This window comes from Macrobrachium rosenbergii, chromosome 41, assembly GCF_040412425.1.
Source record: "Macrobrachium rosenbergii isolate ZJJX-2024 chromosome 41, ASM4041242v1, whole genome shotgun sequence".
Classification (NCBI taxonomy): Eukaryota; Metazoa; Arthropoda; class Malacostraca; order Decapoda; family Palaemonidae; genus Macrobrachium; species Macrobrachium rosenbergii.
Genome location: NC_089781.1, coordinates 50,719,814 through 50,732,210, shown reverse-complemented (window position 1 = coordinate 50,732,210; position 12,397 = coordinate 50,719,814). Strand labels below are relative to the sequence as shown.

The window sequence follows — 12,397 nt, the reverse complement described above, 5'->3', positions numbered from 1 at the left end:
GAAGCATTAACCTAAGCTATATAAAACAGTCGCTTGAGTTAGTTAAACAAATTAGTTTATAGCAGTTAGTCTGAATGGCGTGACAATTGGAATTAAAAATTTCACTTAGCCATTGCAGAAGGACAAACAGTGTATAAGTAATACAGCCATATACAGGTATGAAAACTAACCTAAACCTTAGAGGGTTTAAGTTAAAATAGATATTTAATTGAATGTAATACAACTGCACACTTGTAATCAAGTTAACCTGTAATATGGAAACTGTATGAGGAACTACAGAAGTGTTCCTCACTTAAAAACAGTGCAAAAATTATGACAAAGTGACTAAAGAATTTCTGAGATTTTCAGCAGAGTTACCGCACGCGGACGTAAGGAAAAAGTTTTTTCAAAAAATTCACCGTAAATCGAAATATTGTGCTAGAGACTTCTCGTTTGTTGCAAAATGAAGGTAAATGATTGAATATTACTATAATCTAAGAGTTTTAGCTTACAATTGGATTTTTCGACCATCTCAGTCGAGTCAAAGTTGACCGAAGGTTGAAATTTTGGCACTTATCGTGATTTATATGAAAATATGTCAAAATTAATAAAAGCTACAACCATAGTTTATTTTCTGTTGTATTCTACATGAAATTACACTCATTTTCATATATAAAAGTTTATGTAACGGCTAATAGAAAACTGTGCAAAAATTACGACAAAGTGACTAAAGAATTTCTGAGATTGTAAGAGCCTGACGCCATCTCTTCCAAACACGTGTGTGTTCGTGTGTTCATCGTCCATCGGAGTGGCGAGACGTTTGGCGTCTTCACAAACAGAAACATACACACAGTCTGATACAGAAGATTCGTTGGAACATTATGAGTACATGATTAGAATGCTTACATGGCAATGCAAGTAGTGCTGATTGTACATACATCAAGACAACAATGGTTAGGGAGAAACAGACGGAAATATTGTATGGTTGAAATCGCATTCCTTTAGAGAAAGAAAACGAGATGCTCCTGTTGTCTTGTCTACTCGATGGACGACGAACACACACGTGTTTTGGAAGAGACGGTGTCAGGCTCTTACAAGATTTTCAGCAGAGTTACCGCGGACATAAGGAAAATTTTTTATTTTTTTTATTTTTATTTTTTTTTTTTCAAAAATTCACCATAAATCGAAATATTGTGCTAGAGACTTCTCGTTTGTTGCAAAATGAAGGTAAATGATTGAATATTACTAGAATGTAAGAGTTTTAGCTTACAATTGCATTTTTCGACCATTTCGATCGGGTCAAAGTTGACCGAAGGTTGAAATTTTGGCACTTACCGTGATTCATATGAAAATATGTCAAGAGTGATAAAAGCTACAACCATGAGTTATTTTTTGTTGTATTCTACATGAAATTGCGCACATTTTCATGTATAAAACTTTATGTAACGGCTAATAGAAAACTGCAAAAATTCCGACAAATTGACTAAAGAATTTATGAGATTTTCAGCAGTGTTAGTTGTAGGTAGCAATATTTAGTTGGAAAAATTTTTCTTGTGCTGCACCCAGGGCAAGGGCATATTCCTTTGTTTAATGCTTTGGCAACCATCGGAGTACCCCTTGGCGGCAAAGCACCCACTAAAGTAGAGGCAATTCTCAGCTTTACTGCTGCACCACTACAGGTTGATGATGAGCACCGACCAGAGGCTGTATCTGTTTACTGTAGCTCTCTCAACAGGTAAGGTTATAACAAGCATTTTCCAATGCTGGCTACCTATCTTTTTCAAATTTATCTCCATTACTGAGTGTTTTTGAGTAGTTAGTGTCCATGTATCCTGCCCCTTTCTCTTTGGGGTTCAGCAATGTAATTACTTGGAAAGTTACTTATATAAAAATGACATTTTGATGATAAAATAAAGTTTTATATATACTTTCCAAGTAATTACAGGCAGTCCCTGGTTATCAGCGGGGGTTATGTTCCAACGGAGCGAAGATAAGTGAAAATTACCAATAACCTATTTTCGGTGCTTTTTCGGCAATTTTCGGCACTTATTAGTGCCAGTCGGTGATTTTCGGTTATTGGCACCTCTGTTAGGTATGCATCGGTGCCAATACACGATTATCGGCGCCGATAAGCAGAAATCAGCACCAAAAATCACCAATTTTCGTCGCTAGATCACTGATAACCAAGCCCGTTGATAACCAGGGGCTGCCCGTACATGATCAGAGCCCTCCCACCTCCCCTCTAATGAGCATGATGCCTGAACGAATTGAATACCTGAGCCAGTTGTACTTATTCTTCCCCGAAAGTTGGCAGGATCTGTTACCTACACCAAAATAATATGAGCGCTACCGCAGAATTTTTTAAAAACTTGAGCTGCCGCAAAAAGTAGGAGCAACAGTAATAGCAATGTAATTACTTGGCAAGTATATATAAAAATTTATTTTATTATAAAAATGTCATTTTTGGTTATCAGCAATTTTCCTGTTAGCAGCACTTGGCCGGGAACAGAATCCCCGCCATTAACCAGGGACTGCCTATAGTTGTTCGAGAACTCGACAAGAAATGAATATAACTATTAGCCTACCTAGATGATTGGTAAATGGGGGTGGGTGGTGGCCCAACAATAGAAAGAGTGCTTGAGAAACATAAGAGCAGTGGTCAACAGACTCCAGTCAGAAGGTTTTCTAATAAACTGAAAAAATCCTGCCTCACGCCCAGGTGACGTTTTCAGTGGCTGGAACTGTGTTGCGATACTCGTCACGGCCAGTTGTCTTTCCCCATCAATATTCAAAACAGAATAAGGAAAGACCTCATAACATTTCTTGCACAGCCCAGAGTTTCCAGATGGCAATTAGAACATATGATAGGCCTGTTGCAGTTTGCATCAATAATAGATCCAATACTCAGATTGCAACTAAAAAAGTGAAAAAATTCTGGCTGTCACATGCAAGAAAAAAGATGCTAGACCAGCCTCATCAAAAGAATAAAAGAGTTGGAGAGATACTTTGTCCTTGGACCCGGAAGGAGTCTGTGGCGAAACAGGTCACTGTGACTCCTCCATCTGTACGAGTAATAATACATACAGATGCCTCGTTGACAAGTTGGGGAGGAATGTCAGGTGGCAGTGTAGGGGCTTTTAATAGTTACAGTTAGATCAGGATGTCGCAACAAATTTGAAGGTTCTTAAATAAAACACTGCTTTTCCTTAACCTAATTTATTGTCTTAATATTACAGTGGTTTGTGACCTTCAACCTTAACTCTACCTAACTCGGCCCATACTAACTTACCCTAACTTAATACTATAGCTCATCAAAACTTATTCTACTTCACTCTTAATCCTACAGAAAAAAACAGCAAAATACTTCCATCTGCATACATTATCAACCAAATAATGTATACACAAAAGATATTAGATTAATAGTCTGGTGCAAATTATGTATCTTAATATTCACACTTGAAAGATAAATCTTTATCTACTCTGCTTGGAACTGTCCAGCATTGATTTAGTATATAACTTCACTGTCAGCCTGAGTCACACTTTGATTCATCTCTCAATGGTTTTATAATGTCCTTGGGATATTTCTACAACAATCACTTTATAGTGTCTTGCATTGTCATTTTGTCTGGAAACTTGAATAAATCAGACTCTATGTTCCCAAAACTGATTTTAAAACAATTAAAATATAGTTCACACAACTGATTTCCACACTGAGTTTTCCATATTTCCAACAGAAATGTTCAGCAAAAGAACAATTTTCATCATATGTCCCATTACCCAGTTAATGACCACACAAGAGCAATTTACAGACAATACTTGCTGTAAAGCATGGCAAGCATTCAACAATGGGCATCCAAGTGAAGGGGAATCCACTCTACCTTACCACTCTCAAGCAAACTGCAAGTAGAAAAAGAAAAAAAACAAGATGAGCTTAAACCCTTCAAGGATTTATAAACAAAAGCATAATAGAAAAGAAAAAAGCAAATGTGTTAATTCATACCAACCAAAATACTACCACAGCAGGGAGGTGTTCAGCTACTCTGATGAATTGTCATATCAGTTTCGTGGAGTGATGGCTGTCTTTTTGTTTCTCAAAAAACTCAAACTTCCAAAAGAGACACATTTTGTTGGTTCTAGACAACATGACTGCAGTGTCTAGCATCAAGAGGTCGGGATCACATTAACCTCCTCTCAATATGGCAATGCTAGCCATCCTTTGGATGGCATAAGCAATGAAGTGGCACTTGTCTGCAATTTACCTCACAGGCTCTCAATGTATAGCACACTCTTTATCAAGGAAAACGACAGCCTCAACAGAGTGGATGTTGGACAACTACTCTTTTCATAAAATAGCCAACATGCTTCCACAACTGGAAGTGGACCTGTTTGCTACATATGAGAATCACAAACTTCCAGTGTATGTGCCTCCAAACTTGGACAATCAAGTAACAGCAAGAGATACCTTCCTACAAGACTGGAACAAATGGAAGACAATATACCTTTTTCCTCCATTGTCCCAGATTTTGAAGGTTTTGAGCAAGCTTCTAGTCTTCAAAGGAACAGCTTACTTAATAGCCCCAAATTGGCCAAACAGGCATTGGTTCCTATTACTCCAACAACGGGCGAAGAAATCAGTTCCACTACTGTCCATTTTTCTATACCAGACAGTAGGAGGGAAAGTCGTCTACACATCCTCCTTTCTGAGCCGAGACCTTCACTTGATTTTTTTAATATTGTCTACCATGAAAATTACTCACTCAAAATTACTAGGTACCTAGTGCAAAAACTACGGACATCATCTGTCCAACAGTACCAGTCCGTATGGTAGATATGGTTAGATTATATCCATGCTGAGAGCCTAGTTGAGATCTTTATGGAAACTTTTAAATTTTCTCATGTACCTTTTTGAAGACAAATGCCATGCTGTTACAACAATTGTGACATACAAGGCAGCATTAATGGAACTCTTGCTTTATGGATTCAGGATTGACTCTACTATAGAAATTGTCACTTCCCTTCTGCGGTCCTTTTCACTACAAAGGCCCACTCCCGTAAGGCTTCCAATTACTTGGTCCTTGAATAAGATGCTTATACTTCTGTCAATCCCTCAATTCAGTGGACCCAGTACAACCACAACACACATGCTACAAAAGGCGATCTTTTTGATTGCTCTAGCATCAGGAGCTTGTATTAGTGAACTAGGCTCTCTCAGATGGGGACAATACATCACACAAAACAGCTGACCATCAGTTATTATTGTCCCATGGCACCTATTTTGATAAGAAAACTCAATTTATCAGACAAGACATTATGCCTGGTTCAAGCACTTAAGGTTTACTTAGAGGTCACGGCAGACATCCCAGAGGGTCCTATTTTCCTACACCCTAGCACAAACAAACCACTCCCTCTACAAGGGCTGAGAATAAAGGGATTTTGACAAAGGAAAAATCTATTTCTGAGGAAGGCCCCGTGTCACCCGTGAAATTCCATTCATGCACGAATTTCTAGGTATAAATTGCTAGATATACCAGAGAAAAAGAGCTTTCAGGAATGCTGGGTTACTACCCCCAGATCGGCGTCTTCTCCAAGGAAGACGTCGGTATAACCAAGGGTGAGTGAAAGGATCACAACCACGTAATTTCTAAGGTAAAACAATAATGCTGGTGGTATTTTCTAAAACCCCTATTATAGTTATCAAAGATAGTTTTTCTTATCAGCTTTGATTTAAATTTACTTGTTATATTAATATTGGATAAAAATGAATAAAAAAAAAAAATAGTTCCAGAATACCATGGTATTTTTATTTGCCATTCTCCAAACCTAACACTTTCAACTAAAGTGGCTGTCCGTTCAGTCACCTTCATGAGAAAAGGAAATATACTTACAAAAAGTAAACAAATATAATTTAATGTAATAGGGATATCTGCTATATATATCCCAATCATTGAAAGAATTATGAAAGTGAAGTTATGAAGCCAAACACTGGGTATTAAAGGTGAATGAGTGATGGATGATACAAGAAAAATGGAATAAATATGTATGCACCTCTTGTATGTTTATGTTGTCTGTCAATGTTTATTTATTTATTTATTTATTTTAACAATTTCTGTAGAAACTTACAAGCTACAAATGATGTCTGTAGTGGTGGCTATGTGCATGGTAAGAATTTTAAACTGATCCAAACTCAAGGTCTAAATACATCATTATTGGCTTGTATGTTTCCTTGTGATATGCTATTAGTTCACTTTATTAAAATTAGTTTCTTACCACTTCTGTAAATGTTGATCCTTCTGGCAACAATTGCATGTCAATACTTCTTCCAAAGTCTATAAGTTTCAGTGAAGATGGACACTGTTCAAAAACATCTTTGGGTGTGCTTGCTGTACAATTGATCTTTGGCATACCCCTGATCATGAAATTGTCAGGCTTAATGTCTGCATGGATTATATTACAGCTATGAAGGGCTTCAACAACTGACATTACTTCAATCATGAACAGAATCACTATTCCTTCAGGTAAGGTACTTCTTGAAAGCTTGTACCTGCCAAAAATAATTATGACATATGTAGACAAAAAACATTTGTAAACAACCATAGATAAGAATACAGACATTACAAATATTCAGTAATATGCATCACAACAATCAATAAAATAAGTTACTACTGACCGATTAACAACGTCTAGTAAGGTGCCATGCTTGTGATATTCATTTACTAATATGGAGCCATTAGTAAAGAAGTATCCACGATTGACTCTCATCATCGAATCTAATACATCTGTTTTATATTCCTGGGCTTTTAACCGACTCCGCAGTTCATGACATATATAAAACTCCCATGGCCATGATGGCTTTTGAAGTTTCAAAATCATCTGTAATAAAAAATGGTCTTTTTATAATTAATAAAATCAACCAAACCTATTTTCAATGTAAATTACATGTTTTCAAAGTATGGTACCAAGAAAATAATAAATATATAATATGAGAAAATTCTATTGCCAAATATGCTCAAATATAAACTGCTATCTTAATAGAGATGACCCATAAAGAATTTACAATATCATTCAGAAATGTTACTCAAGAGAGATGACCTACTTTCTCAGTGAGCAGCATAACTATAGCATGAGTAGTTTCATTTAGTGTATGTATTCTTCTCTTCTCCAAAATTATTATAACTGCATAATCTAAGTTCGATAACCTTCAGGTTATCATTTTTTATCAGTTGTTCTGCCTTTACTGCCAGTCACTATATTGGTGCTTACAACATCTTTAAGCAAAGACACTCTCACTTATAATGTTATGAAATACTCTTCTCAGAGAGGGAACTAACTGATGACTTGAACAGGTCACTCAGGGTCCCAAGAGGGCTGTTCTGACATACCAATAATCTCAATCAGCAAGACAACCAATAGTCAGTCTTGAAGAATAAAACCTTGCTAAATCTTTATACAGATCATTTTAATGTCTTTATGTCACTCTCCCTTTACAAGGCTGGAAATGTAATGATTTCTCTTCATTCCCTTTTATCTTGCAGATTTTTTGTCTGAAGTCTCATTTGGTCCAAGTTTCCTATTATATCCAGTACTTTCTCAGCTTTCCTACTGGTTTTCATCTTGCCCTCCCACTCTTAATACCAACCTCTGGACATTCTCTTATCAACTACCTCATGTCCCATGATCTTCCCATGTACTTTTGTCAAGAATTTCACAATACTGTAGTTAAACCTAAACATCTTGGTATACTGTCTTAGACAGGATATTCACCAAGCCAATTAGGTGTGACAGCCAGTAGTACTTCAGGACACCCATACCTCCATGTGTGCCAGATACGCAATGGATGAAGGTTATGAAAAGGATTGGCCTACATACTTCCAAATGGATAAAACATGACTTGCTGCAACTTATTGTATGTTAGTTTTATAAGTTAGTCATTATTTTATTTTCTGCATTGATGAAGTGACTGGCCCTCAACATATAAACAAAAAACTTATGGGGAACAACTTGTAAATCTTGAAAAGGTGTTCCAATAATATCAAAGGCCTGCTCAAGGGATGGCATATCTCCAGATTGAAATTAAAAGCCATCAAAGTCAAGAAAACTTGAAACTACAATCTTTATCTTGATTCCACAGGAGATATTCCCTAATGGACAGAGAAGACCACTTTTATCTGAAATGCCAAGGTAAAATCAACAGTCTCAAAGAAACAGTCCTGAGGGTCAAATTCAGTAAATAGGAATCTGCAAGGGGACCTGGTTGAGGATAAACAATACCACAGTTTCAACTAGGAAGTTAAGTAGTTGCCAGATGAATCAACTGGGCAAAATGATGAAACAGCTAAGAAATGTTCCTACCAATCCCTAAACCTGCTAGTTCAGGAACAAGTCTGCTAGTTCAGGAACAGAAGATTCAATTGGAAAAGTACCTATTTTGTTGCTCTAAGTAACAATGCCTATTTTCCTTGTAAAGAGAAGTGGTAAAACTGCAAAGGATAGTGATAACTGCTCATGTGATTTCAAAAAGCAACCCTCTTACAAATTATGCACGATAACCTCCGTGCATGAAGAGGAGGAGCCTTTAGATGAATGAAAATTGTGCAAGTGAGGCTAATTCCAAAGTGCCATTCAAGTACGAAAAACACTGAAATTGTCTATGAAAAGATCTACGAGGTCCAGAAACCACTCCTGCAGCTAAAAGGACAAAATGAAAAGTCATCCACGAGTTTGCTGAAGACCGAACTTCATCAGGACCTTCCTTACAAGTAAAAAAGGAGGAAAAGGCATAAAAATCCAGGCTGTCCCAGGCCTGGAGCATAGGTTCCACTGCCTGACCTGCTCGGTCTGGCAGTGAAAAGCCATGTGGTGGTGTGGAATTCACTAACATGATGAATGAACCCAGCAAGAGAATCTCCTCTACCCACCAGAATGCAAGCAATGACCAAGTGAAGAAACCATTCTTAACTGTTCACCAACAGGTTGCATCTCCTGGAATAAACCTTGGCACTAAGGAGAAGTGGTTCTCCTCTCATCAGAATACAGATCTTGACAGCCAGACAGTATTCCTTCTTGATTCAACAAGTAAGCAATGGCAGTAGTATTGTATATTTCTAGTATGGGCATTTTGCTTTGAACAATGTTACATGCATACTCAAGTAGCATAACTTGTTTTTACTATTATCTATGATCCCATATTGCCATCTTTTATAAACTGTATTCTTAGAACTGTTTAGTACCCTGAAGGCAACTTTATAATACATGATGAAAGTCTTGGGTCTCCCTTTATTTTCATATGAGGATCTCTTATATCCTTAAGGGATATTAAGAGTTTATAATACAATGTCTTGGTTGGCTAGTAATAAGCTCTCGGGGAGTGGTAAGGGGACAGAAAATGACAGAAGAATGGATCCAGCCTAATCCACTGATTTCACCTCAATTGTAAAACTCTGGCAATGAAAAATGCAGATGCCTAGCCCTTCCTTTTTCCCACTGAGAAGACCAATCTGCATTGTCATCACAAAGGGAAAGACTGACATAGACCTTACCTTATCAATGAGAACAAAATTTATGTGGGTCTACAGAGGTAGGAGATATGAAGTGATCACATGCTCACCCACGACCCTCAAATTTACCTTGCTTATTTACTTTCCATGAGAAAAACATGACAACTGATGCAATAACAAAAATGGACAAATAAAAATCAAGCATAAAGAGCAAAGAAACAAAGGAATGTACACTCAGATACATCCATCCAAGCGAGAGGTAAGAGTGGTAGCACTTCACAATACAGTCAAAATATAAAGACAAGCATTAGATAGCATGTGTTAGTACACCCATTCACTCACTAGCATCACTATACAGCTAAGCTTGTAATTACACTCATTCACCAGTTCAGCTACACATGAAAGACATTCTCCACTTAAAAGGCATTTGTTTGTATTCCCGTAGGAACAAAAGGACCAGCCTCCACAGCGAGAATTTGAGAGAAGGGGAAATCAGGGTGGAGATGGCTAGTACCCAAACTCTCTCTCATTACATCCAAAAGAAAAGATGGGAAATGTAGTGACCCCTTGTAAATATGAAAAGTGGCATTCCTATGGAATAAGTTACCTTATTGTTAAAGAGACAGATCTTAGTTTGTTGAAAAAAACTGACACACAATACCATGGACGAGAGTGACAAAAATTCTGAAAAGGCAAAATTTCAAGTTAAGCATGGGTGGTTTGACCATTTTATGAAATGTAAAAAACTGTATATCCTAAGTAAGTTGAAAGGTTTATTTTCCCTACACTAAGGCTGCTGCAGTGCAGTTTCCCAGAAAACTTGTCGAATTCTTTTGATGGTAGTATAGGGATAAATGCCAATTACAGCTTTTATTTCTAAAAGGGAAAAGCACATTAAGGGGAATAAAATATCAAAGGAACTGTTTATGCTAGAGCTTATTATGTTTTGAAGCTATTCCTTACACCTTAATCCAAAAACTAAGTGCACTTGAGGGTGCACACAAGACTATGCTTCTCATCTTTTGTTCACACCTTGGTGGCTGAAATATTCAAGTGGCACCCACAAAGTATATGGTGAATTATATTTCCCCAATCACTATCAAACAGAATCAATAAAAAAAAGCCTTAACATGCATTCCTTTGCCAAATACAACTTCCCTGTTGCAGTCTAGCAAACAATACATATGAGCAACAATCAGGGGCTACAACATGCAAAACAATGTTTCATTGCAAATTCTGTTGATAAAATGCAAAAATATAACATTTGCAAGAAATATGGAAGCATAAAATATGGTCCTTTCAAATGTAAATAGGCTTACAATGTCAATTAAAATTATTATCAATGGAATTCTCAATAAATCTGTTGTTTAGACAATGTTAGACTTGAAGAGGAGGATGAAGATTTTCTTGAAGTCTTAGTCTCAAACTGATGAAATTAAAGGAAGGGAAAATAAAGGATTTGCTTTGAATGTAAATGCACCCATTTTATAATGCTTACAAAGTATAACTAACTCTGAAGGCTATTTAGTTTAAATCTAACCTAGAGGATGCAGAGTACTGCAGTCACAAATTACTCTAGAAGAGTAACTCTGTGAGACCGCAATCAAACATCCTTTCATTTTGTAAGGATTTAGCTATACTTCTCAATGGGTAAGAAGTTGAGATTGCAATCAAACATCCTTTCATTTTATAAGCATCAGCTATACTTCTCAATGGGTAAGAAGTTATCATTAATTCCAAAAGGCAATCCTACCCCATATTTTTCTGTACACCATACATGAATCAACCCTAATGTACTACTGCCTCTCCTAGCAACATTCTAAACACTTCTCAAAATCATTCCATCCAGGAGCCCTCTACTGCCACCACCCTGATTAACACTTCCAGTATGTTCACTGCCTTCACTATTATGACAAGTTCAGTTGTAAAACTTACTGTTACTAATCTACAAAGTATATTTTAATTAATCACTTACATTTATTACTAGCTTTTCATGGTAGTATTAGGTATTTTTACGGTACCCAAACTATGATTCTGGCTTATTTTCAAGAGCCAAGGAACCATCATGAATTTCTTCCTTCAAATTAATAGTAATTACAAAATTTTGCTTAGCAAACTTTTATATAAATGAATTATGCATGTAAGGTAGGAAAAAACTGCATTCATATAAGAAAATATACTAGTGAAAGAGAGACTGTATAATACTGAAATCTGCTGGTAGGAACACAATTGAAAAAGGTCTTATGACCACAATACATCAGACAGTTCCAAGAAATGCATGAAATAATCCTATATGGATTAGACTGAGAGGTTATCATGCAATAAATAGCTACACTAGCATCCTCACCTGATGTTCATCATCATCATCATCTTCATCTTTACCATCAACATCAGTAGGAAAAACTGTTACATTAAGAGGGTCAAGTGTTGCAGCTTGGAAGACTTTAGCATATGCTCCTTCACCTCGCAAACGGCGAACATAAAACATTTCCTTCCCCAAGGTCAGCTGAAATAAGAATGAGAGGTACAATACGCAGATACAAGTATGTAAGTTTTTTTTTTTTTTTTTTTTGTTACAATGGCTTGCGCACCACTTAGATCACAGTTATATTTAGTTGATCCACTTGTTTGAGTAAAGGATGACCACTGAACCAAATTTTTGTCTCTCATCATTTGAGCATCAATTATTTTTTGGCATTTTATTAGTTTCCTTGACTCTGTATGCACAATTAGTTTTACTGTTTCTATCATCAAAATCAAATATGTAAATATCGATGTAGTAGTGATTAATAATATTATTAGGCAGTTTGATCATGAAACTAGTAAATGAGGGATGAATTTTAATACAATAGTATATATATTGGAATTTTAATGGAAAAAGAACCAGGAAAATATTTCAAGTTACAAACGATATGGGCCTTTGG

At 36.5% G+C, this 12,397-nt stretch overlaps 1 protein-coding gene across 1 annotated transcript; it reads right to left on the bottom strand.

Moving 5' to 3' along the window:
• Positions 1 to 6,219: 6,219 nt before the first annotated feature.
• LOC136826857 (mitotic checkpoint serine/threonine-protein kinase BUB1-like) lies at positions 6,220 to 12,000 on the bottom strand. The gene is made up of 3 exons (XM_067084351.1): positions 11,821 to 12,000; positions 6,647 to 6,849; positions 6,220 to 6,520 (listed from the first exon to the last, which is right to left on the bottom strand). Exons 1-3 carry the CDS (start codon positions 11,959 to 11,961, stop codon positions 6,235 to 6,237), a joined length of 630 nt encoding a protein of 209 aa, XP_066940452.1. The 5' UTR covers positions 11,962 to 12,000; the 3' UTR covers positions 6,220 to 6,234.
• Positions 12,001 to 12,397: the final 397 nt, after the last annotated feature.

What these genes read in the sequence shown, in the direction of transcription:
- LOC136826857 (XM_067084351.1), bottom strand. Translation starts at nt 11,961, where the DNA reads ATGTTTTATGTTCGCCGTTTGCGAGGTGAAGGAGCATATGCTAAAGTC. An exon ending in ATGATGATGATGAACATCAG is followed by an intron (nt 6,850 to 11,820) that starts GTGAGGATGCTA and finishes TTTTTATTACAG; the next exon opens with ATGATTTTGAAACTTCAAAA. An exon ending in TTACTAGACGTTGTTAATCG is followed by an intron (nt 6,521 to 6,646) that starts GTCAGTAGTAAC and finishes TATTTTTGGCAG; the next exon opens with GTACAAGCTTTCAAGAAGTA.